Here is a 25,927-nt window from a genome sequence, read left to right as displayed (position 1 = left end):
GTCACCCCCAAACGTCCAAGGCTGCTCCCGTGGAAGGGGCACCCGCAGGCCAAGACCTGGCACCCCAGGACACAGGCTGCCCGCGCTCCCGGGGCCAGCACCCTGGCCAGCAGGCGGGGAAGGGCGGCCCCCACCTGGGCAGGCTGGGGAGCGGGGCTGGCCCTCAGGGGCCACGAGCATCACTGTCCCCTAGGCAAGGACAGCGAGACCCCAGCTCAGGGCAGCCCCACCCCACCCCCAGCCCGGGCAGGCGCTGCCGGCCACCAGCAGTGGGGGCTGAAGCCAGCTGCCGGCTCCCGCTGGGTCATCTCCATGGAGAACAGAAATCAAGTGATGAAATTGCTGTGTCCGCTCTGGGTGCAGCTGGGAGAGGGGGCAGCCCCCGGAAGTCCAGGCGGTCTGGGCCGGGGGTGCGTGAGCAGAGCAGCCCCCAGCTCCTGGGGAGGGGGCCGGGGGTGCACGAGCAGAGCAGCTCCCCGCTCCTGGGGAGGGGGGAGAGGTGCATGAACAGAGCAGCCCCCGGCTCCTGGGGAGGGGGCACTAGGACACTCTCCGGGTGAGTCAGGGGCCGAGGGGCGCTGTGACGCGCTGTGCAGCCAGCAGGGGTCGCTCTGGGCATGGCGCCTCTTCACCCCCCGGGAGGCTGAGTCTGCAGCCCCTCAGCCAAGGGGAGCGGGCTGGGAGGAAGGGCGGGGGCGGCGCGGAAGCAGGAGGGGGCGCGGCGGGGGCGCGCGGCGGGCGGGGCGCGGGGGCGCGCGGCGGGGGCGCGCGGCGGCGGGCGGGGCGCGCGCGCGCGGCTGCGCGCTGGTTGGCTGCTCCGCGGTGCTCCCGCCGCCGCCCCCTCCTCCCGCCCCCGCCCTCCGCGGCGGCCGCCCGGGAAAGTCCAGTAAAAGTCCAGGCGGCCGCCGCGCGCCATGGGCTCGGGCCCCTCCAGCTACCGGCCCAAGGCCGTCTACCTGGACATCGATGGACGCATCCAGAAGGTAGCGCCCCCCGCCGGGGCCGCGGGGGGCGTCCGGGGCCGGGCGGGATCGCTGGGGGCGTCCGGGGCCGGGCGGGAACGCGGGGGGCGTCCAGGCGCGCCCGCGACCCCCGCACCTCGCGTGGCGGCGGCAGGTGTCCCGCGGGGCGGGGCGCGCGGGTGTTTTTCCCGGCCCGCTCCTGTGGGCTGAGCCGGTCCCGAGCCCCTCACATCCGGGCTGACACCACACGCACACGGGTACACACACATGCACACACACGCACAGGCGCACACACGCACGGGCACACATGCACACACTCGTACATATGCACGCACTCACACACACATGCACACACGCGCGCGCACAGGCGCACACGCAGGGCCGGGCCGGCTGCTGCGGAGCGGGCGGGGGTCTCGGCGGGGGTCTTGGCGGCTGGACCTCGAGCTCCTAGGCCGGCCTCTCTGCAGCCCCCGCTCCAGACCTCGGCACCCCACGTCCAGGCGCGGACAGGCCCAGGCACACCCGCTTGGTTCGTGCCTCTCCCCACGAAGTCCCTGCCTCGTCCATAGCGTCCTCAATGGCAGGGGGACTGTGTGAGACCGGCCAGGTGTCTCTCTAGCACCCCCAGAAAGCCCCCTCGGGAAAGCTTTAATGAGGACTCAGCACCCCCCAAGCTCAGCCCGTGACCCAGCTCCAAAGCTCAGCTCTAGCTCTTGTTTAGCAGCCAGAAGCCAGGCAGGGGTGTGGAGATGCCCCACTCCAAAAGGCAGGGGTGCTGAGATGCCCCACTCCAAAAGGCAGGGGTGCAGAGATGCCCCTCCCCACCAGGCAGGGGTGTGGAGATGCCCCACTCCAAAAGGCAGGGGTGTGGAGATGCCCCACTCCAGAGGGCAGGGGTGCGGAGATGCCCCTCCCCACCAGACAGGGGTGCGGAGATGCCCCACTCCAAAAGGCAGGGGTGTGGAGATGCCCCACTCCAGAGGGCAGGGGTGCGGAGATGCCCCTCCCCACCAGACAGGGGTGCGGAGATGCCCCACTCCAGAGGGCAGGGGTGCGGAGATGCCCCTCCCCACCAGACAGGGGTGCGGAGATGCCCCACTCCAAAAGGCAGGGGTGTGGAGATGCCCCACTCCAGAGGGCAGAGGTGCAGAGATGCCCCTCCCCACCAGGCAGGGGTGCAGAGATGCCCCACTCCAAAAGGCAGGGGTGCAGAGATGCCCCTCCCCACCAGGCAGGGGTGCGGAGACGCCCCTCCCCATCGGCCGCCCGCTCCCAGAGCCCAGGACACCACATTGCCCGAGACAGAGTTCAGCTCCCAGGCCCTTCCCCCGCCCCGCTGGGTCCCTCTGGGGTGACAGGCGAAGGCTGTCACGGCTTTAATGGAATCACGGGGACTGGGAGGCCGGAGGACAGGGTCAGCCTGATTTGATCAGCGCCGGGCAGCTGGAGTGGCTCCGGGCTCAGGTCAGCCCAGGACTCTGACAGCAGCCCAGAGCGCAGGCCCTTAGCAGCCCGCCCGAGGGAGCACAGCACGGGGGTCCCTGTCCCAGTGTCTGTACATACACACAAGTGCACACACACAAACGCACACACATGCCACACATGTATGCATGCATGTACCCACACCACACACATGTACACATGCACACATACACACGCACACAGACACCACACAGATAATACGCACACACACATGCACACATACACACATGCACACACGCACCACACAGACACCACAAAGGTACACACGCACAGACACACACAGACACACAAGCAGACACACCACACAGACACACAGACATACATGCACAGACACACACGCACACACGCACACCACACAGACACACAGATACACCACACAGAGACACACACCACATAGCCATGCACATGCAAACACACACAAAAAGCATACCACACACACCCACAGAATGTAGATATGAGCATGCACACACAAATGTGTACACAGTCTGCAGAGCACACATTACAGGCATGCTGTATACATGAACACACCACACACTCAGACATGAACTTATGTGCATTCATGTGACTGATGTCATGTGCATGCACCCGTGCCACACAGGCATGCACACATGTGTGTTTCATGCATGCACACACATGTACAAAATACTGATGTGTACATACCCTGTGGTGGACAAGCTATGTGTATGCACATGCGCCACACACACGTGCAATCAAGGCACTAACGTGCATCCCACAGCAGGCACACACGGGCATACACGCACCAATAGCATGTGCCTCACCTGCATGCATGTGCACAGGCCCTAACATGTCCTTGCAGTGGGCATGTACATGCATGCACCATGCACACGCATGTGTGCCGCACGGCAGCTCCCACAGACTGATAAATGTGGGTTTCCGAGCCTTCCCTGAGGAGCAGGTTGGAGGTGGAGGGCCTGGGGGTGGGGCTGGGGGCGACACAGCCCTGCTGACAGCGGGTTCCGGAGCCTGATGTGGCCTTGCGCGGGGCGAGGCGGCCGTGGGGTCTGGAATCACTGCTGGTCCTGGCCCCTGGCGGGACTCCGTCCGTCCATCCTGGGCTCTGTGCCCTGCAGCTGGCCCTCACTGGCCTGGCCTGGCTGGGCCCCGGGGCCCGGCCCCTCCCGCCTATCCTACCCGCCACCCCCCCGGGGCAAAGACTCGGAGCAGATGCCGGGGTAGTACCCCGCGGGGCAGGGGACAGAGGGCACGGCCCCTCTCCCCACACCCAGGGTGAGATGTGATCGCCTGGGGGGTCTTGCTGCCCAGTCCTGCGTGGACGCCAGGAACGTGGACTCCCATGGCCCGGAGGCCTGTTTCCCCCAGATGCCTCTCCTCGCTGATGGCCATCAGGGCCTGGGACCAGTCACTGTCCCTGAGCCACAGGCGCCCGGAAGATCTGAAGGACACAGTCGAACCCTGGGCCAGGCCCAAGCCGCGATGCGTGAGCGCGTTTGCATGTGTGTATGCGCGTGTCCGTGTGTGCGCGTGTGTCCATGTGTGCCCACGAGTTGGGCGTGCACGTGTCCGAGCGCTGGGGCATGCACGTGCCCACATGTGCGTGTCCACCCAGCGTGTCCGTGCGCCTGCGGTGCCCATGTCACCTCCCAGCCCCCACCCTCCTCATGGCCCCTCCCGCTGCTGCTCGCTCTGGAACGTTCCAGGCCCCTGGGCTAATGTGGGTCACTAGTGCCCGGCGCCCGGAGGGGTGGAGAAGGGGTGAGCCCTGCCCCTGGGGTCTCTGCTTCCCCAGAGCACTGCGGGGTGAGTGTCCCCGCCCAGACTGTGGCTCTGGGCTCCCTGCCTGCCTGGGGGCTGGGGGCTCTGTGGGGATCCCCTGCCCGGGGCTGTCCTCGTGCAGAGGGGGGACCCCCGGCTCTGGCACCCCCAGCAGGCTTCCTCCGGGCCGGCCCACGCTGCCCCCCAACCCCGCAGTGCTGACCGGTCCCCCGGCCCCTCGGCTGTTGACCATGGTGGTGGAGGCACCCAGGGACCCACCCCCCAACTCGGACCCGGAGCCTGCCAGCCCACTCTGACCCCGCACCTACCCCTGTGGCCACATACTGAGTCTGCGGGGGCTGGGGGCACCAGTGGCCCCCCCAGGGCTTCCGTGTGGGTCTGTGGCTCAGTTCTGCCTTTGGGGAGGTTGTTCTGGAAATGTCTCTGGGCTTTCGGAGAGGCCCCTCGGGGCCACGCGTGTGGCTGGTCCGGGCCCCGGGGTTTGGGGAGCAGAGCTGGGGGACGCTGGGCTCCCTGCCCCCTGCCCCGCCGGGGCTGCTGGGTGCCCCGCCTCGCTCTCCCGGCACAGACCAGCCTGGGGGACGGCACACAGGCCCTGGGCACCCTCAGGGATGGGCAGTGCCCCGGCGCAGTCTAGAATGTTCCAGGGGGCCGGCCCTGGGCGCAGGTGCTCCCGTCCCTCTGGCCCTGGCCCACCTCAGGGAACCCATGGAGGCTGCACCTGAAGGCTGGGCGCAGGGCCCCCGGGGGGCCGGCTCTGGGCACCCAGCCCTCCTCCTGCCCTTCAGATATCGCTGTGACACTGGGTCACGGCTGCAGGGGCAGTGCCGGGGCGGGGCCAGGTGTCCCGAGGAGGTGTCATCCGGTGCAGACCCTACAGCAGTGCTGAGGCCACCGCCTGGCCTCCTCCCACCCCCGGGCACCCTGTTTGAAGGCCCAGGCGTCCACTACTTTCTGTGTCGGGGGCCACACCCGGTGGTGCTCAGGGATCACTCCTAGTGGACTCCGGGGTCATTGTGGGGTGCCAAGGATGGAACCCGGGCCAGTCAGTGCAAGGCCAGCGCCCTGCCCACTGCCCTGTTTCCAGCCCTGCCGCTGCCCTGTCTGTCCGGCCCTGCCCCTACCCTGTCTGTCCATCCCTGCCCCTGCCCTGTCTGTCCAGCCCTGTCCACTGCCCTGTCTGTCCATCCCTGCCCACTGCCCTGTCTGTCCCTCCCTATCTCTGCCCTGTCTGTCCATCCCTGTCCACTGCCCTGTCTGTCCATCCCTGCCCCTGCCCTGTCTGTCCATCCCTGTCCACTGCCCTGTCTTTCCATCCCTGTCCACTGCCCTGTCTGTCCATCCCTATCTCTGCCCTGTCTGTTCATCCCTGTCCACAGCCCTGTCTGTCCATCCCTGCCCCTGCCCTGTCTGTCCATCCCTGTCCACTGCCCTGTCTTTCCATCCCTGTCCACTGCCCTGTCTGTCCATCCCTGCCCCTGCCCTGTCTGTCCATCCCTGTCCACTGCTCTGTCTGTCCATCCCTGCCCCTGCCCTGTCTGTCCAGCCCTGTCCACTGCCCTGTCTGTCCATCCCTGCCCCTGCCCTGTATGTCCATCCCTGTCCACTGCCCTGTCTGTCCATCCCTATCTCTGCCCTGTCTGTCCATCCCCCCGTCCACTGCCCTGTCTGTCCATCCCTGCCCACTGCCCTGTCTGTCCATCCCTGCCCACTGCCCTGTCTGTCCATCCCTTCCACTGCCCTGTCTGTCCAGCCATGTCCACTGCCCTGTCTGTCCATCCCTGCCCACTGCCCTGTCTGTCCATCCCTGCCCACTGCCCTGTCTGTCCATCCCTGCCCACTGCCCTGTCTGTCCATCCCTTCCACTGCCCTGTCTGTCCAGCCATGTCCACTGCCCTGTCTGTCCATCCCTGCCCACTGCCCTGTCTGTCCGGCCCTACCCACTGCCCTCTCTGTCCATCCCTGTCCACTGCCCTGTCTGTCCATCCCTGCCTCTGCCCTGTCTGTCCATCCCTGTCCACTGCTGTCCCGGCCCTCCTCTCAGGGGCTTTTGTCTTTTTTTTTTTTTTTGCTTTTTGGGTCACACCCGGCGATGCACAGGGGTTACTCCTGGCTCTGCACTCAGGAATTACCCCTGGCGGTGCTCAGGGGACCATATGGGATGCTGGGAATCGAACCCGGGTCTGCCAGTGGCAAGGCAAACGCCCTACCCGCTGTGCTATTGCTCCAGCCCCGGGGGGGGGCTCTTGTCTTTATCCCTTCGTTGCTGAGGGTCTGGCCCAGGTGCTCAGGTGTTGCCCTGGACACTGCTGGGCAGTTGTTGGTCCACCTCAGCTCTGTGCCTGGGTTCCAGCCCTTTGTAAGGGTCAGATACGATTAGACCTGAGGGGTGCAGGGTCGAGAACGCTGGGTCCCAGCGACCCTGCCCTTGGCTGCCCCGAACTCCGAGGGCATGTCCAGGACGGCACTGCCCCCTCCCTCCTTGGCGCCTCCTGACCCCTGAGGCTTTACTCAGCGGCTCCCTCAGATGACCGTGACCCTGGACCCGGGGTCTACAGGAAAGTGCCCACAGAAAGTGACACCCAGCCCCAGGTTCCCGTGTCTGTGGCGTCTGTGGGTGAGAGTGTGACGCACGTACCCACATCGCGCTTGGTGTCAGCCGGCTTCCTGCCTCCCTGCACCGCTTCCTGGGCTCCCCCAGGAGGCGCCGAGCCTGGAGTGTGAGCACACGCATATGTGCCCACGTATGTGATGATGAAATAATGCACATACCTGCACACACATGCAGAGAGACATGCACATGGAGACATGCAGAGATGCACACCTGCACATGTATGCAGATACCTGTACACGTACACCCATGCTTTTATATATATATACACATGTGTGCACAGACATGCTAACGTACAAATACATGCACACAGAGGCATGTGCATGCAATACACACATGCAGGTATACGTGTGTGCACTCACACATGGAAATATGTGATCACACAGTGCCCACATGTACACATATACAGAGACGTACACATGCAGACATGGAGATACACATTCGCACACATCCAGAGACCCTTGTGCACATAGGGACACACAGAAACATATGCACACACATACACATTCTCATGAACATACATGCAAAGACACATGCACACAGACATTCAGAGATACATGTACACATTCTTACATACATGCAGAGACATGCACATAGACATGCAGGGACACATGCATGAAGACTGCTCACGTGTGCACAGTTGCAGAGACACATGCACAGAAACACATGGTCACACATACATGCAGACACGTGTGCACACACAAACATGCATGCTCATAGATATTTGCACATGCACATTGATACACCCAGACTTGTGCACACTCCCTCACAGAGATGTGTAGGCAGAGACATGCACGTGCACAGATTCCCGTGTGCACACATGCACACAGTCACACTCACTTGGACACACACACAGAGAGCTCACACCTCACCTCGCACTGTGTGTGCCGCTGTCCCTGAGCCTCCTCTATGTGCCATGTCTCTGCACGTGGGAGATGAGTGGGCTTCCTCTTAGGGATCCACAGCCAGCGTGCCAGACCGTGTGTGTGTGTGTGTGTGTGTGTGTGTGTGTTTGTGTGCGCGTGCACACGCTCCAGGAAGACACCTAACACTGCAGACCCACAGCAACATGCACCAGAGATCAGGTGGGACTCGACGAGCCTCCAGATCCCAGAGGGGGGAGGGGCTGCAAGCGAGGCAGGGCTCGGGTGGGTGTGGGCAGCGGGCCGTGCGTGAGCGTGTGCATACATAAATGAGTATATGTTAGTGTGTGTGCACGCGTGAGCTCGTGTGTGTGCGTGTGTGCGTGTGTGTGTGTGTGTGTGTGTGCGCTGCACGTGCTGGAGCCCTCGGGTCTCTGAGCTGGTCCAGGCTCTCTTCAGTGAAGGGAGGAGCAGGGACGCTGCTGCCGGACTCTTGGGCCTGCCCGTGCGTCTCTGTGGCCTCCTGAGTGTCCGGCCGCCCGTTCCCCCTGCCACGTCCTTCCCCTCAGCTGGCGGGACCTCAGGCGTGCAAAGCCGGGCACACAAAGACCCGCGACTTTCTCCCCCGTGAATAGGCATCAGCAGGGAAGCGTGGGATTGGGGCCTGGGTGTGTTTTGTGTGTAAACACGCGTGTGTCTCGGTGCTGAAAGGCCATAAGCATTCTCCTCTGAACCCCGGAGAGGAAAATGGCGAGTCTAGGCGGCGCCACGCTGAGGCCAGAGTGGGAGAGGCCGGGTCACAGCCCCCTGGGGTCACGCCATCCCAGGGTCACATCCTCCCGGGGTCACATCCTCCCAGGGTCACATCATCCGGGGGTCACGCCCTCCCGGGGTCATATCCTCCTGGGGTCAGCCCCCCTGGGGTCACAGCCCCCCGGGTCACAGCCCCTTGGGGTCACAGCCCCCGGGGGTCACGCCCTCCCGGGGCCATATCCTCCCGGGGTCACAGCCCCCCGGGTCACAGCCCCCTGGGGTCACAGCCCCCCAGGTCACAGCCCCCAGGGTCACGCCCTCCTTGTGAAGCCCGTCTGGGCGCGGAGCACCGGCGCTCTCCCCAGTTCTGGCCCCATCTCTGTGCCGCGTCTGCGCTGTGTCCCTGTGTCCGTCTGTCCCGTGTCCCCCCCCCCCCCCCCGTTGCCCTCTCCTTCCCCACCGCCTCACCTCCCGACCCTGCCTTTGTCCTCCGAGAGGACAGCCACCCTCCCCTCTGCCGGCTGCCGGGCAGTGCAGACAGCTGTGAGGCCCAGCCCCGCCCCCGCGCCAGGCTGACCTCTGACCCTGTACCGGCCGACCCCACCGTCCAGACCCCCTTCCTCTTCTCACAGGGCCGAGCCACACCGAGAGGCTCTGACACACGGAGGCCACCAAGGGGACGCCGACGAGCCCGGCCTCCCCAGAGAGAACGCGGCCGTGGGTCCTCCCATGCCCTGTGTGCCCGTGCAGGCCCGTGTTCATGCTGTGTGGGCCCATGTCCATGCCCGTGTGTGTCACCCCCATGCCCATGTGTGGCTGGGGTCGTGCCCATGTAGTGCACAGAACGCGAGTGTGTGTTTTGATTCTCCCCTGTATGTGTATTTGCATGTGTCCGTGTCTGTGTGTATCTTTGTGTCTGTGTGTACAATTACACATTTGTGCATGTGTCTACATATGTGTGCATGTCCACAGCTCATGCATTGTACATAGCGTGTCCATGTGTATAGGTGTGCATCTGAGTCTTGCGTATCTATGTACAGATATGCACATGTCCACAAATCTGTGTCTACATGTATGTGTATACATATCCACATATGTGCACTCAAATGTATATGCACATATCCATGAATCTGCATCTACATGCATGTGTGTATCCACATGTATGTGTGCATGTGTCCACATATCTGCATTCACTTGTATGTGTGCATGTGTCACATGTATGTGTGCACATGTCCACAAAGCTGTGTCCACATGTGTACATGTATCTGTGGCCACATGTATGTGTGCACATGTCCATGTATCTGTCCACATGTTTAGGTGTTTGCATGTGTTCGTGTATGTCTACGTTTGTATGTGTGTGTGTCCATTTATCTGTGCATGTCTTTGTGTGCTTGTGTATGCCCATGTATCTCTGCCTGTGTCTGTGTGCATCTGTGCATGTGTGTGTTCATATGTATGTGTGTGTTTCCATGTGTATATGTGTGTGCAAGGGGTTGTGTGTCCATGTGTGTACATTGTGTGCATGTATGCCTGTGTGTGTACACACCTGTGTGTTGTGTGCCTGTGTTTATCTGTATGTGTGTGTCATGGGTACCTGCCTGGTTGTCCACGCACAGTTGTGTGCAGGCATGTTCCTGTGTGCAGGCATGTGCTTCCTGTGCTCCCTCCACGTTCCTTCCTGTTTGCTCTCCCTCTCCTCCCAGTGGCAGCATCTGCAGAGCCTCAGCCTCCAGGACTGCCCGTCCCCGTCCTGCAGTGCCCGTCCTGCCCGTGCCCCGCTGGGTGGGCGCGCGTCCACCCGTCCCCTGCCCGTCCTGCAGTGCTGCTGGCCTCCCGGCTCTGTGCGTGTCAGACACAGCCGTCTTGGACGCTCCATTCCAGGCCTGTGTCATCATTCCCCAGGGCCAGTTCCCGGGGCTCAGACACGTCCTGCTGCCCCGGGGCTGGGTGCTGCCCGTCGCAGTCTCTCGGGCATCCTGGTGTCACAGGGAAGGGCAGGGCACAGGTCCCCCAGCTCGGCGGCCCTCAGCCCCCTCACCCGCCCCTCGGCCCCGAGGGGGACCGCTCCAGGCGGCCACACTGTGTCCAGCCTTGCTGCCCACCCCCAACTCTGCCTTCTGTGACCCCCACCAATCCCCAGTGCTCCCTGCTCTGTGCTCCGTCACCCCTCGGGCCCTCCCTGATGTCCGAGTGCAGGTGTGGCCTCCGGCTGGTCCCCGCGCAGCCCCAGAGCTGCTGTCCTGGTGCGGGACAGGTTCCGTGGGGACATCCACGTCCCACCGTCACCTCTCTGACCTCTGCTGCCATTGGCCTTTGACCTCCTGAAGCTCGAGTGGCAGCTGCAAGAAGGAGGGTGGGAACTCGGGGCAGCAGATGTGAGGACGCGGCCTGCGGGGCAGAGGAAGGGCACAGGAGAGGGTGCTGGCCCGCACGTGGCCGGCCGGCTTCCACCCTGCGCCCCGCTGGCCCTGAGCCCCTCCGAGAGTGCTCCCTGAGCGCCTCCAAGAGTGCTCCCTGGGCCCCTATGAGAGTGCTCCCTGGGCCCCTCCAAGAGTGCTCCCTGAACCCCGCTGGGTGTGCCCATTTGGGTTTCCAGAACTTTCTCGGCCATGAACGCTCCAGAGAGCAGAAGGCTCAGCGCCCTCTCATGTTCGAGGGATTGTGCTGGGGGCTGCACAGCCCGCTCACCCGCCATGCCCCATGGCACATGCTGCAGCTTGCAGGGGGTGGGGGGTGAGGGCAGTGCCCGGGGGTGCAGATACGGGGCGCGGCTCACGCCAGGGTGTGGCCCCTGGAAGAAGGCGGGGGCTGCTCCGAGCCCAGCCCCAGGAGGAAGGTACGTCAGGGACGGGTGCCCACTGTGGCCAGGAGGGGCCCTGCCCTCAGGCCCCCGAAGCTCCTGGGACCCGTCTGCCCCGCCCCCATCTCTGGGGCCAGCCCCGCCCCTGTCCAGGCCAGCCAGGCTCCCCTCCTCCTGGGAGCGTGAAGTGTCCGCCCAGTGGTCAGTGGGGCCACAGCCCCGGCTTGGGTGCCTACAGCGACTGCTTTGTGGGGCGGGGTGCTGGCGCGGTGGCCGGCGGGGGCACTGCCGGCCCTCACGCACCCCCCTGGCCCGCAGGTGGTCTTCAGCAAGTACTGCAACTCCAGCGACATCATGGACCTCTTCTGCATCGCCACGGGCCTGCCACGGTGAGCGCCGCTGGACGGACAGACAGAGGATGGGGTGACCAGGGGCGCCACCGCCACAAGGGCCAGAGGTCACTTGCACAGCATGGCCACCAGCCCTGCCCCCGTGTGCGCAGGGGCTGCCGTGATGTCCATTACATGGACAAGTTACAGGCACCATGCTTCGTACATGTGACTTGCATGTGCCACTGATCATGTGTTTGTGCCATTCATACATAGGCAATCACATACACTGTCACATTGCTCACATATGATTCTTCATGTGTCCGTGTTCGTGTCTTAGTGTATATCGCTCCTACGTTTGTTCATGTTACATCTGTGATGTTTATGTGTGGTTTTGATATCATCCATGTTCTAAATGGGATTGCATCTTAATCTATTACATACATCACTACACATACATCTTCACATCATATGTCACTACTCTGGATCTTGCATAGTATTGTTTGCATATGTCATTCATGTGATACGTGTGGTTACTCTATAGGACAGCTACTACATGCATTGCTTATGCAGTTGTTCATGTCACACATGTGGCTGTGTATGATATATGTGTTGTGTACATGGGGCTGTCACATGTATGACACCTACCCACATATTACATACAACTCTTCATGCTACATGTGGGTTTTATATCTGACATCCCCTGTCCATTATGTACATGTAGCTCTTCATGCTATACATGCGGCTGTCATACATGACACCTGCTACACATATGTATGTAAACTTCTCATGTTATGTGTGTGACAGACACGTGTAATGGCTGCTGCATGTATGACCCCGTAGAGCAACCTGGGCTCATTCGGGCATACTTAAGCCACAGCAGCCGAGGCGCAGGGTGTGGGCCGCCTGCCGTGGGGGCAGAGTGGAGGGGGCTGTTCGGTGGCGCCCTGGCGGCCCCCGGGGGTGGCGGTGGCAGCGCTCACGGGGGCTCTGTTGCAGGAACACCACCATCTCGCTGCTCACCACGGATGACGCCATGGTCTCCATCGACCCCACCATGCCCACCAACTCGGAACGGTGAGCAGCTCTTTCGGAGGGCGGGCGCCTGGCCTGTGCCTCTCGGCCACGGGAGGGCCACGGGGGGCAGTGACGGGGCTGCCACTTCCTCAGGCTCTGTCCAGAGGGGACGGTGCTGAGGCCCCAGGAGGCTCCCGGTGGCCCTTTAGCCCGAGAGGCAACTGGTAGTCGCACTCGGTTGCAGGAAGGGAAACCGAGGGAGGGGCTTCACGGCAGGAGCGAGCTCAGCCTCTGGACTCAGGCAGGGCTGTGCGCTCAGACCCGGCCCAGAGAGAGCCCGGTCACTGCCCAGGGGGGCCTGAGTCGGGGGACATGGTGCAGCCAGTCAGGCTGGGGGCATGAAGCCCTCAGGCCCCCGAAGCTCCTGGGACCCGTCTGCCCCGCCCCTGAAGCCCTCCCCCTGGGGCTGGAGGGCTGCCGTCCTGCCCTTAGGCACACCAGCACTCCTGCTAACCCCCGCACTCCTGCCGACCCCCGCATTCCCGCTGACCCCCACACTCCCGCTGAGCCCCGCACTCCCCCTGACCCTCCCACACTCCCCCTGACCCCCATACTCCCGCTGACCTCCCTGCACTCCCGCTGACCCCTGCACTCCCCCTGACCCCCCCACTCCCCCTGACCCCCGCACTCCCACTAACCCTCCGCACTCCCCCTGACCCCCCCCCGCACTCCCGCTGATGCCCAGCATGGGCCAAGTGGGCAGAGGGAAGAAGGTCTTTGCTGCCCAAGGACAGTGTGGGGGAGGGGCGGGGCTCTCTGCCGCCCGGTCACCCTGAGCTCAGTGTTGGGGACAGGCCATGCGCCCTTCCCTGCCGCCCCCCGCAGCAGTGCTGTGCCAGGCGGTCCTCGGGGCCTGCGGTGTCTGGGGCCCAGCCCTGCGCCCACCCCTGCAGCCACCCGACTGGAGACGGGCACTCCCTCAGCCTCGCATAGGTGGGCAGTGCACGGCCAGAGGAGGGCCCGCCTCCTTGAGCGCCTGGGGGCGGGGCAGTGCTGCGGGGTCTATTCCTGGGCCCCCCGGGAGCTTGACCAGGTTCCCCAACGCCCCCCCCCCCAGCGAGCCCTGAGCACAGAGCCGGGAGCAAGCCCTAAGACTGCCGGGCGTGGCCCCAAAACAAAACCAACAGAATGGGCGCTTCAGCGGGAGGGGTCCTTCTGAGCGGGGGCGGGAACAGTCCTCAGGCGCGTGGCCCCGAAGGCCCCTCACGCCGGCGTCTCTCTTGCAGCACCCCCTACAAGGTCAGGCCCGTGGCTGTGAAGCAGCTGACCGGTAAGACCCTCTGCGCATCCGAGACTAACCGCCAGCTTGTCGGGCTGAGAGGCGGGGCAGCGGCCGGCTCTGCCCTGCACAGGGCCAGCCTGGGTTTGGTCCTGGCCCCCCCCAGAGGGTCCCCAAGACCACCAGAGTGACCTCTGGGCCCAAGTTGTTCGTTTATGTCTAAAGACCTCTGTGAGCGTCAAGGTGACCCTGGATGCCCACTCACAGGCGGGACGGACCCTCGGTCCCAAACAGGGTGCACACCCGCCCGACATCCCCACAGAGCCCTGGGCGTCCCCAGCCCGCCCTGGGCATTTGTTTGCTGCTCCCAGGCGTGAATGGCGCCCCCCGTGCCTGTGTCTGCCACTCGGTTCTGGCCCGGGGCCTGGCGCCCAGCTCGAGGCCTGCAGCTTCGGGGAGATGGTGGCCGTCCATCTGCCGCTGGTTCTCCAGGCCTCCAGGGTGGCCACGGTGACAAGAGGGGCACGCGCCTCGGCCAGGGCCGCCCTTCACCTCTGGGGCACGACAGGACAGACCGTCTCCCCCTGAGTGTGCCCTCGGGCTCCCCGCCAGGGTCCCTAGCATTCTTGTCCCTTGACCTTTATGTGTGTCTGTGTGAACGCTCAGGGTCACTCCCTGCAGGGCTCGGGGTAGGACCTGGGCTGGCCACGTGCAAGGCCAGCAGCGCCAACTTCTCTTCCGCTAGTGATGCAGTGACTTTCTGTTTTGTTTTTTGTTGCATTGAATCGCAGTGAGATACAGTTACAAGCTTTCCTGCATGAGTTACAGTCACACAATGTAACTTTCTGATGGGCCCAGGGCACAAACGACTGGGCTTTCCCAGACAACCCTCTGGGCTTTGAGAAAGTTCTCCAAGGAGGACACACGGGTGCAACGGTGTGTGCAAGAGCCCCCGGCGGCGGGAGCCGATGTCCAGGTGTGGCCAACGGGCACTGGCCGGGGAGAGGCTCTCAGAGCCTACTCGGGCTGACCTGCCGGGCTGCCCCTCCCCTCCTGGGGGTCCCGCAGCTGCCCTCGCCCTCCGGCTCCGTGTCTGCTCCGCCTCGGGCTTGCTGGCCGGTTCCGCTGGCCGTCCCCGCGCAGCCCCCCCGCTGGTCTCGTCCCCGGTCTGTTCCCGGTCAGCTAGCCTGCCCTCGCGGCTTCCGGCCTCCCGCTGGACTTTGTCCCCTCCACAGCCTTGTTTTAGCCGCAGTTTTAGGGCCATTACCCAGGGGAAGCGCGCGGTTCCCAGCCCACCCTCCCGGGACGCGGCCTCTCCCGGTTCTGCCAAAGTCCGGAGTCCACGGAGGTTCCCGCCGTGTCCTGCAGCAGGCTGTCCTGTCCTGTGACCGCCGCCTCCTCCTGCCTCCCGCCCAGCACCGCCCGTCACTGTCCTTGCTTTTCCGGGTGTCTGTCCGTCTGTCCGCCCACCCTGGATCAGGCCATGGACGGCCTTTCCCTGCTGGCGTCCCCCTCCCAGTAGCGTGTGGTGAAGTCGGCCCCAGTCCCTGGCGGATCTCAGACTTGTTCCTCGCGACTGTCTGAGTGTGGGTCGAGGGGCTGGGGGGGCGCACAGGGCTCCAGGCTGGCTCCTGACTGTCTCGGGGTGCCCAGAGCCCCCCACCCCAGGCTGCCCTGCTCAGCCACTCTCCCCCGCTCCGAGGGGCACCACCTCCCACGGGCGAGGCAGGGCTTGATCCCAGCTCTGCGGAGACGGACACGACCCCCACTGGACTGGGCTGGCCCGAGTGGCTCATCTCTTCCCCGGTGAAGGATTTCTCGGTTGCTTCCACGTCCATAATGACAAACAAATCTGCAAACCCCCCTGTGAGTTTTAACATAGAAACAAGCGCCCCGTGCCGTTAGATAAATACAAGGAGCACACAGGTGACAGGTCAGGGTTCGTGCAGGGGTGGAGAGGGGCTGCAGGGCAGGGCCATCAACTCCGGCTCGATCCCCAGCACACGGAGGGTCCTCCAGGTACCCCCAGGAGTGACATGCTGAGCCCCAAGTTCCATCCTCAGCGTGGCGTGGCCCTGAGCACTGTAGGCTCATGACCCCTGAGCACTGTGGGTAGAGCCCATGACTCCTGAGCACTGTGAGTTCAGCCTCATGACCCCGAGCTCTGTGGGTGCAGCCTCATGACCCTGAGCACTGCAGATGGAGCCTCGTGACCCCTGAGCACTGTGGGTGGAACCTCGCACAGCAGGCCCCAGCGCCTGGTTTCCTGGCCTCTGTGTGGACAGTGCCGGGCCCCTCTGCTGGCTGCTCCCCACAACAGGCTCTGATTCCAAGGTGAGGCGCCGGCTGTGTGGGTCTGCAGGGTCTCCAGCAAGTGGTCCCAGGCACAGCCTTGGGAGTCCTGATCCACTCGTCAGACTCAGACTCTCGCTGGACTGGGGAGGACACGACCCTTGCTCGAACCCCAGGCACTGCTGTGGGTCACTCCTGAGCACGTCCCGAAGAGCATCTGAGCCCACGGTGTGACCCCGAAGTAGAACAAGCCATTTATTTTCCATTAAGAAGCCCAGAGCCGGGGGCTGGAGTGATAGCACAGCGGGGAGGGCGTTTGCCTTGCACGAGGCCGACCCGGGTTCGGTTCTCAGCATCCTATATGAGTCCCTCGAGCACCGCCAGGAGTGATTCCTGAGTGCAGAGCCAGGAGTGTGGCTACACGTCGAGGGGTGTGACCCAAAAAGAAAAATAAAATGAAGCAGCCCCGAGCCGGCCCCACCTGGCTCCACCCTGAACACCTGCCCCGGAGGTCGGAACTCACGGCCCCCCAGGTCTCACCCGCACCCCTGGGAGGGGCTCTGTGGGCCTGCAGCCCACCAGGCAGCGCCCAGCGTGACCTGCAGCCTCCTGGGGTCACGGGGAGGGTGAACCAGCCCCAGCTGGTTAGGCCGAGCCCAGAGCGTGGGCGCACGCCTTGGACCGGGAATGAAGTCCCGGCACGGCGCCCGCCAGGTCAGCCTGCCCGTGGGACGAGGCCACACGCGTGCCCTGAGCCCGTACACCGGGGCCCACGGAACTGCAAGCAGGAAGTCTCTCCCGGAGCACGGGGGACCCCACCCCACCCGGCCTGCGCTGCTGGACCACGCCTGGCCAGCGTCCCCCCACAGCCCCGTGACGCCCCTCTGCGATGGGCGGAAGGCCGGGCAGCGTCTGTGCCTTTAAGGGCCGCCCGTCCCGGCTCCTTCCTCCTGCTTTATGGGGCCATAAAGCTGCTGGTGGCCAGGGCTGGGCCCTGCTGTGTCCCTGCTGGAACGCGGCTGCAGGGAAAGTGCCCTGAGGTGAGTCCCCTCTGCTCCCCTGGACGTGGGGGGTGGGGGGCGCTGGCACCCTGCCTGGCTCTGGGCCCCCCGGGGGCCAAGGAATGAGCTACCCCCCTGCTATGGGGGCAGGGAGTGGGCTGGGCTTCGGGTGCTGGGGGAGGCGTGAGCCCCCCGCCGGCCCCGAGCAGGAGAGGCCCCCGCGCTGCCCGTGCCAGCACCGTGCCCGGGGGCCACACGCCCGCCCCGTGTGCCGGCCCCCCGCACGGCTACAGGGGAGTGAGGTGATGGCCATCTCCCTCCAAACCGCGACGGGCACGGGGGGCGGGGGGCGGGGGGGACGGTGACCCGCTGCCGCCCTGAGTGGAGTCGGGCAGGGCTGGGCCCGGGCCTGCAGCCTCACGTCCAGGGCCTGCCTGCGCTGCACTCGAGACGGCCAGGAGCACGGACAATTGCAGGAAGGGCCGGGCGGGCTGAGGCGGGGGTGGTTCCGTGCACACGCCGTGGGAGTCGGGGCCAGGCCCGCCTGCTCTGGGTGCGCGGGAGAGGCGCTCAGGGCCCCTGCGGGCGGTGCTGTGCCGAGTGGGGTCTGGGGGCCCCGGGGTATGATCCCACAGCACCCCGAGACCTGGACATTGGCCAGGCAGGGGCTCAGGGCGGGAGATGCTTCCTGGGTAGGGACCCCCAAAACAGGAGGCGGCCACAGGGCCTGCAGACCCAGCTCTCTCTGGGCACTCACCATGTGTGTCCACCTGGACACTCACTGACCGCCTGTCGCCTGGGCACTCACTGACCGCCTGTCCACCTGGGCACTCACTGACCGCATGTCCATCTGGACACTCACTGACCACCTGTCCACCTGGACACTCACTGACCGCCTGTCCACCTGGACACTCACTGACGGCCTGTCCACCTGGGCACTCACTGACCGCATGTCCATCTGGACACTCACTGACGCCTGTCCATCTGGACACTCACTGACCGCCTGTCACCTGGGCACTCACCAGCTGTCCACCTGGGCACTCACTGACCGCATGTCCATCTGGACACTCACTGACCACCTGTCCACCTGGACACTCACTGACCGCCTGTCCACCTGGACACTCACTGACCGCCTGTCCACCTGGGCACTCACTGACCGCATGTCCATCTGGACACTCACTGTGACCGCCTGTCCACCTGGACACCACTGAACGCCTGTCCATCTGGACACTGACCGCCTGTCCATTTGGGCACTCACTGACTACTTGCCCATCTAGGCACTCACTGACCATGTGTCCATCTGGGCACTCACTGACCGCGTGTCGATCTGGCCACTCACTGCGTGTCCAGATTGGCACTCACTGGTCGCATGTCCATCTGGGTGGTCACTGACCACGTGTGCATCTGGGCACTCACTGATCAAATGCCGGCCTGAGGCCCTGCTTGCCCCAGCCCTGGCCAGGCCGAGGACCAGAGCCTGCAGCCCTGTCCGTGACAGGCCACTCACTTGCCTGGGCAAGTAAGACGGAGGATATGGGCGTGTCCTGTCTTCCCAGAAGCCATAGATGTCCAGGGACTCATCGTGGAGCGGGGGCGGGGCTCCTAGTCAGAGTCCATCTCGCTATCACACACGCGCGCTGTCCAGCCCCTGGCCTCCCGTGAGGAGAGCTGCGGGCGTTCGAGGGACCTCCGCCAAGCCAGACCCCGTCTCCGGCCCACTCACATTGACACAAGGCTCCACGCATGGGGCCCGGGGCCAGCGTCTCCCTGTCCTTCCTCCGCCCGCTCCCGCCTGTCCCTGCCTGCTCAGTCCACGGTGCCTCCGCCCAGACGCGAGCGGTGGGCTCTGCGGGAAGGCGGGCGTGGCCTCGGGGCTGACCGGGGGCTCCCAGAGGGAGCCGTTGGAGGGGCCACTCCTGACAGTGCCAGGGGCCACCAGGAGAGCCCGGGGCCGTGTGAGGGGGCGCCCTTGGCCCTGTGCCAGTCCCCAGTCCTCGGAGCTGCTGGGCCCTGCTGTGCCCCACCCACCACGTGGGATCCAGTTTCCCTCGTCCTTCTGCCTTTTGCTCTAGAACTTTCCATGCACACACAGGGAGGTCACGTGGTGGGTTTCCCTGCCTTCCTCATGCGTGCTGGCCCTGCGGGGAAGCCCTGCCATTCCAAGGGGCATGTGTGTGTGCGCGCACACGTGTGTGTATGTGTGTGTGTGCGCGCGCGCACGTGTGTGTATGTGTGTGTGTACGCATGCGTGCATGGCCTCCCCTGTGCCACACACACCCCCAGCCCCATGCCCCTGCCAGCCCCATGTCCGTGGGGCTCAGTGCCCTGGGTTCAGGTTGCCCCGAGACCTCCCTGAGGCTCCGGCCTCGAGTCCTCGCAACTCTGTGCCCGGCTCTGGCGTTCGCCTTCACATCGGCCAGGGTCCCCGCGGCGCGGGTCTTCCTGTCCCTGCCTGTCCGTTTCTGCAGCCCCCTTTGTCCCCCTTCGCTGTCTTTCCACCCGAGAATCTGCTTCAGCCCCGGGTGGAAATGGCATCTTCCCGCAGCTGCACCTGGGCCCTGCGCTCTCCCACGCTCCCCACGCCCCCCATGCGCCCTCGCTGGGGCGTCACTGAGCCTCCAGCCTGAGAGAGAACAAGGGGTCGGTACGCGGCTGAGCTGGGCTGTCCCCGCAGCCCAGGGGCCCCTGCAGCCCGCTGGGAGTGACCCCTGAGCACCAAGGGACCGTGTCTGCCCTGCCTGGCTCTGCCCTGCCCGCCCGTGCCCTTCTCCCAGGCCGACTGGGGTGGGTTCTGCTGCTCTGTGGGGGTGCGGCCCAGGAACTGCCGCCCCTGCAGAATTCACACGCCTGATGCCAGGGTCTCCGGGGAACATCTCACTTGGAAGGGCCTTTCGGGGGGAGTGTCTGGTGCTGAGCCAGGTCCCGGGGGTGGGGGGTCGAGCCTGGGCAGGTGGGAGCTGGGCTCTGGGAATCTGCCCCACTGCCACCCCATAGGCTGCAGGCACACTGCTTCCCCTTACCAAGACCCCAGGACAGCCCGTTCACTGCCCGCACCCCTCCCGCGCCCTGCTCTGCCTGACGCTCCCTCCCCTGCCCCTCCTGCCTTCACCCTTTCACTCTGTGCTGACACCTGGGTCTCGCCTCTGCCCAAGGGAGGTCTCTGGGCCATGCCCGTGTCACTGGAGGCACCAGCCCCCCACCCCGGCCACCACTGAAAGGCCAGTCGCTCCTGGGAACCCCACATTGCTCCCTGCCTCCTCCCTCCCTCCCTCTCTCCCTCTCTCTCCCTCCTCTCTTCCTCTCTCTCCCTCTCTCTCCCTCCCCCCTCCCTCTCTCCCTCTCTCTCCCTCCCTTCCTCCCTCTCTCTCCCTCCCTTCCTCCCTCTCTCCCTCTCTCTCCCTCTCTCCCTCTCTCTCCCTCCCTCTCCCTCCCTCCCTCTCTCCCACTCCCTCTCTCCCTCTCTTTCCCTCCCTCTCTCCCTCTCTCTCCCTCCCTCTCTCCCTCTCTTCCACTCCCTCTCTTTCCCTCCCTCTCTCCCTCTCTCTCCCTCCCTCCCTCTCTCCCTCTCTCCCTCTCTTCCACTCCCTCTCTCTCTCTTTCCCTCCCTCTCTCCCTCTCTCCCTCCCTCCTCTCCCTCCCTCCTTCTCTCCCTCCCTCTTTCCCTCTGTCTCTCCCTCCCTCTCTCCCTCTGTCCCTCCCTCTGTCCCTCTCTCTCCTTCTCCCTCTCTCTCCCTCCCTCCCTCCCTCTCTCCCCACCATTTCTGGTGGGCCCCCCTTTCTCAGATCTCTGTAGACTGTGGATCTCCCGTGATGGGAGTGGCCATGAGTGGCCCTGGTCTGGTGGCATCTAAATGTCTCCTGAGACTTGGACACCAGCTCTTGGCTAAGGGATTTCCAAATCGATCAGCTGAGGTCCTGCAGGGGGCCTGTGAGACCGGCCCTCGGTGCTCCCTCCGCGCAGAGGGGACTGTGCTGGCAAGTTCCCGACACAGGGAGGCGCCGTTTCCCTTCTCTGCCCAGGGACTCAGCCCAGTGCTGGCGGACACAGGCCCAACTCAGGCCATTTAGGTCAGTGGAGAGTCAGAACAGGGCAGGGCCTGCGGGGAGCGAGAGACGCCAGTGAGGCCCGAGCCTGACAGACACAGCTGCCCTGTCAGCGGCAGGGCCCAGCGGGCGTGGGCTCCCTCCCGGCTCTGTGCTCGGGGCTGACTCCTGGCTCTGTGCTCGGGGCTCCCTCCCGGCTCTGTGCTCGGGGCTCACTCCCGGCTCTGTCCTCGGGTCACTCCTGGCTCTGTCCTTGGGTCACTGTCCCGGCTCTGTGCTCCGGGCTCAACTCCTGGCTCTGTGCTCGGGGCTCACTCCTGGCTCTGTCTTCGGGTCACTCCTGGCTCTGTCCTCGGGTCACTCCCGGCTCTGTGCTTGGGGCTCACTCCCGGCTCTGTGTTCGGGGCTTACTCCTGGCTCTGTGCTCGGAGCTCACTCCCGGCTCTGTGCTCGGGGCTTACTCCTGGCTCTGTGCTCAGGGCTGAATCCCGGCTCTGTGCTCGGGGTCACTCCTGCAGGGCTCAGGGCCTCCTCTGCAGTGCCAGGGACTGAACCTGGTTCGGGCACATGGGCACTAAGTGCCTCCCCCATCTGCCATGTCCAGCCAGACGTGGTTGAGGTGGGCGGCCGGGGAGTCCGTCCGGCCCGTCCTACCGTGAGGCTCCTTCATGTAAACCGGACCCGGCTCGGGCATCTGCATGTTCCCCCCTCTGGCTCCCGGAGACTGTTCGGACTGGGCACTGACAGGGCAGTTTGGTCTGATCACCTGCTTGGCGGAGGGGGAGCCAGGGTGCTCGGGGCTGCTCCCGGCTCAGTGCTCAGGGCGCCCTGCAGTCTGTGGTGGAAGCCCCACGCACAGCCGCCTCGGCCCCCTGCTGTCTCTGCCCAGGTTCAGTTTAGTTTTGTTGGTTTCAAGTGGGGGATAGGCAGGGCGGCCGGCCAGGGCACTGGGGCGGGGAGTCGCCCGGGCCCACCCCTGGGAGCTGGGCTGAGCCCCCAGAGCGGCCGGGCAGTGCAGACGCAGACAGGAAAACCAGAGCCTCCAGCTGCGACCTGCCCGCCGTCTGTCCGTCCGCCCACCACCCACAGCAGCCAACAGGGGACCCGTGTTTGCACCCAGACGTGCCTCGACCTCGAGCTGTCAGAGCTGTCGCCCTCAGAGGGCCCAGAGACCCTCCCCTGTGCAGAGCCTGGAGTCGGGGGAGGGTTGGGGCCCGGCGGGTGCGGCCTGAGCCAGGGTCACGGTCTGCCTCTCGCCCGCAGAGAAGGAGGAGCTGATGCAGAGCGCGCTGAGCCAGGTGGCCGAGCAGCTGTCCAGGTACTGCGGGGCCCCGCCCTGGCTACGGCCCAGACGCCCCCCTCAGGCCAGGGAAACGGGGGTGCAGAGCCAGGAGCGAACCCCGAGCAGCCCTGGGTGTCGCCCCCCCCAAGTAAGCTAAATGGGGACCAGAGAGCGCAGCGGGGAGGGCCCAGTCTTGCATGCAGCCGACCCGGGGTCAGCGCCCGGCACCCCATATGGTGCCCTGAGCACTGCCAGGAGTGAGCCCCGAGTGCAGCCAGGTGTGGCCCAAATCACAACAGAACTAAGTTGGGGGTGGCAGGGTAGTGTGCAGGGACTCCAGTGTTCAGGCCAGGGGGGCCCCAGGAGGGGTCTCTGCCAGGTGTGGGGACTGGGCAGGATCCGCAGATCTCAGTCCCACAGGCCCGTCCCCCAGGGCGCCCACCGGAGGGGTGTCCCTTCCCACGCTGCGTCCTGGCGCCCCTGAGCCCCCTCTCGCCACCCCCCGAGCAGAGCTTTCAAGATCAACGAGCTGAAAGCGGAGGTGGCCGACCACCTGGCCGGGCTGGAGAGACGCGTGCAGCGTGAGTGTGGGCGCAGCCCCTCCCCCGGGGGTGGGTTTGTCCAGCTGGGCCCCTGGAGCAGCAGGGGACCCGGGAGCAGCAGGGGGCAGGCGCCACTGCAGGGAGGCCCGGCCGGGCGGCGGGCAGGTGGGCCAGCAGCTGGACTTCCCTCCCCTGGCACTCCGGCCACTCAGCAAGCCAGGCCGGACACGGCCACTTCCAGCTGCTGCAGCCCCGACTCCCAGCCCCGCGCCTGCCCCACATTCGGCACCAAGCAGGTCCTAGGACCAGACCCATGTCCTTGAGCCACGAGCCGCCGGGCCCAACTGGCCCTGACCCAGACGTGGTCAGTTATCCCAGGAATCTGACCCCGGCCCACGCTGGCCTGAGTGCCGAGGGTTCGGGCCCCTCAGCCTAACGGGGTGTGTCTCTGCCTGAGACTGAGTGGGGCTGAGGAGACAGACGCGGGGCCTCATCCCCGGTGAGCCGCCCACACGGTGAGTCTGGCCCAGGACGGCACACAGCTGACCCGGGCTCCACCCCCGGCACCCCATACAGCCCCCCGAGCACCCCCAGGGTGACCCCAAGTGCAGGGCCGGGAGTCAGCACTGAACATGGCTGTGGGTGCGACCCAAAAGCAAACCCAAGAACGTGGGGGAATCCAGCTCGTTTTGGGGTGAGGAGGGTCCCACACTGGGGGGCCCAGCAGGAGGGCAGCAGGACTCGGGGATAAGGGGGCTCCGCCGGCTGTGCTCTGGGCCTGACAGTGGCCCCTGCAGGCCCCGAGACCCGCCCCCACCTTGCTTCTCTGGGGCGTGCAGACGCCTTTGCCCTGTATTCCCTGTGGGTGTGGAGAAAGGCGGAAGAATGGGGGCAGGCGGGATGGGCAGGTGGGTGGGGGGCGGGGCGCTGGCCACTGCCCGGGCTCCTGGCCCATGCCCCGGGTGACCCTCTCGTCTCTGCCTTGCCAGTGGAGGCCCTGAAAGCCGTGGAGATCGAGAAATGCAAGAGCGACATCAAGAAGATGAAGGAGGAGCTGGCGGCCCGCAGCAGCAGGTGGGCCCTGCGTGTGGGACACCGGCCCCTGCTCCCTCTGCAGACGGGCCGGGCCCCTCGAGACGGAGCCTGTGGGGCAGCTGCCGAGGCCGCCGCGGCAGGGTGGAACCACGTTCCGGTGGAAACACAGCGCGGAGGCGCAGGGTCAGGGACGCGCCGTGACGCTGACACTGACGGTGACAGACCTGGAGGTGGCAGACGCGGTGGCAGGCTGAGGTGGCGCCGAGGCTCGTGGGGGCTGGGGGCCGGAAGGGAAGCCGGGACACGGCCCGGGCCCTGGGCACAGGAGAGGCCGCTGGGCGCGGAGCCCCGGGGCCTGACTGCAGGTGCAGCCACAGCCCTCGCTGGGGACGTTAGTCGGGGCTTATTACGCAGAGGCGCCGTGAGCACAGGGAGACGGGAGTGACAGAGAGAGCGGGAGAGTGGGTGAGTCAGGAGCAGACCAGCGAGCGCTGAGGAGTGATGCTGAGTGCTGAGGGAGTGCTGAGTGCTGAGTACTGAGTGATGCTGAGTGCTGAGTACCGAGTGATGCTGAGTGCTGAGTACTGAGTGATGCTGAGTGCTGAGGGAGTGCTGAGTGCTGAGTGATGCTGAGTGCTGAGGGAGTGCTAAGTGCTGAGTACTGAGAGATGCTGAATACTGAGTTATGCTGAGTGCTGAGTGCTGAGTGCGTTGCAGTGACTGCGCCTCCTTCGGCAGTGTGGGCCGCCCCTCAAGACAGGACAGGAGCTGCCCTCGGTGCCTGGGCAGAGGCGGCTGCAGTGCAGTATCCTGGCCCCGACTCAGTTGGCTCAGGCAGCCTCACGCCAAGTTCCACCTGCCCGGCCGGGCCCTCAGCCCCTCAACCCCTCCGGGAGGCCCAACCCCTCGCCCAACCCCCAGCCTGAGGCCAGCGGTGCCCGCGGCCCGGACAGTGGCCCCCTCCCTCCTTCACGTCGACGGGCAACGAGAACAGTGGAAACGCCACAGAGCAGCGAGGAACACACGTGGTCTGCCACGAGGGCCTGAGACCCTCCAGCCCGGCCTGGGCCTCCCCGTCCATGCAGCCCCCGTGCCTCCTCCCTCTGTCCTGGGCCCCTCTGTCCATGTGCTCTGACGCCCCCTCTCACCCTGTCTCAGGGAGTTGGGCCAGTCCTGCTGTTCGGGGCTGCTCCCAGCTCAGTGCTCAGCTCAGAGCTCAGTGCTCAGCTCAGAACCCAGGGCTCCCCCGTGCCCAGCCCGCCTTGGGAGAACCACAGGACACGCAGGGACATGTCAGAAGCCCGTCGGGGTCGAGAGGGCGACACAGACCACTGGGTCCTGTCCTGTGGCTCTGTGCTGAGGGGCCACCACGCCCTGTGCTTCCAGAGAGGTGCCTGCCCACCTGGCCCAGGCTGCCCCTGGTGCTCCGTCAGACAGTGCTCCGGGCCAGAGCCAGGGGAGGGTGCTTGCCTTGCTCGCAGCCCCCCACCCCGGGGGCCCTCTCTGGTTCCCTGAGCCCAGCAGAGCCCATTTCTCGGAGGTTGGCGTGCTCAGACGGGTCAGGGTGCTGGGACAGGAGGGGCTGGGACCCCCGTGTGTGTGTCGGGGGACGTGGGAGACTGCCGGCCCCGGGCGTGGGTCTGGGCCCCACACTGGCCCTGCGGAGCCCTGCGAGAAGCCCGTGTCCCGTGTCCCCGTGTCCCCAGGACCAGCTGCCCCTGCAAGTACAGCTTCCTGGACGACACTAAGAGGCTGGCCCCACGCCGCGACGTCCTCACCTACCCCAAGGTAAGCCCAGGACGCGCTGGGCCCAGCCACGGCAGGGGGGGGGGGTCCCCGCCCGCTGACCCGCCGGCCGAGGCGGCTGCTCTGACCAGCGG

At 65.3% G+C, this 25,927-nt stretch overlaps 1 protein-coding gene across 4 annotated transcripts in view; it reads left to right on the top strand.

The window, feature by feature from the left end:
• The first annotated feature begins 845 nt into the window (after positions 1–845).
• The window catches only part of PDE9A (phosphodiesterase 9A), a 31,627-nt gene continuing 6,545 nt past the window's right edge, over positions 846–25,927 (top strand). For all 4 annotated transcript variants that reach the window (XM_055125702.1, XM_004602501.2, XM_055125704.1 and 1 more), the window contains exons 1-8: positions 846–983; positions 11,545–11,615; positions 12,555–12,632; positions 13,859–13,902; positions 22,452–22,506; positions 22,981–23,051; positions 24,002–24,086; positions 25,754–25,835. In XM_055125702.1, coding sequence (XP_054981677.1) covers positions 915–983; positions 11,545–11,615; positions 12,555–12,632; positions 13,859–13,902; positions 22,452–22,506; positions 22,981–23,051; positions 24,002–24,086; positions 25,754–25,835 — 555 coding nt within the window. In that variant the 5' untranslated portion in view covers positions 846–914. The remainder of the gene's footprint in view (positions 984–11,544; positions 11,616–12,554; positions 12,633–13,858; positions 13,903–22,451; positions 22,507–22,980; positions 23,052–24,001; positions 24,087–25,753; positions 25,836–25,927) is intronic.

Source organism: Sorex araneus, chromosome 2 (assembly GCF_027595985.1).
Source record: "Sorex araneus isolate mSorAra2 chromosome 2, mSorAra2.pri, whole genome shotgun sequence".
NCBI classification, from domain to species: Eukaryota; Metazoa; Chordata; class Mammalia; order Eulipotyphla; family Soricidae; genus Sorex; species Sorex araneus.
This window is presented reverse-complemented; position numbering and strand designations above follow the sequence as displayed.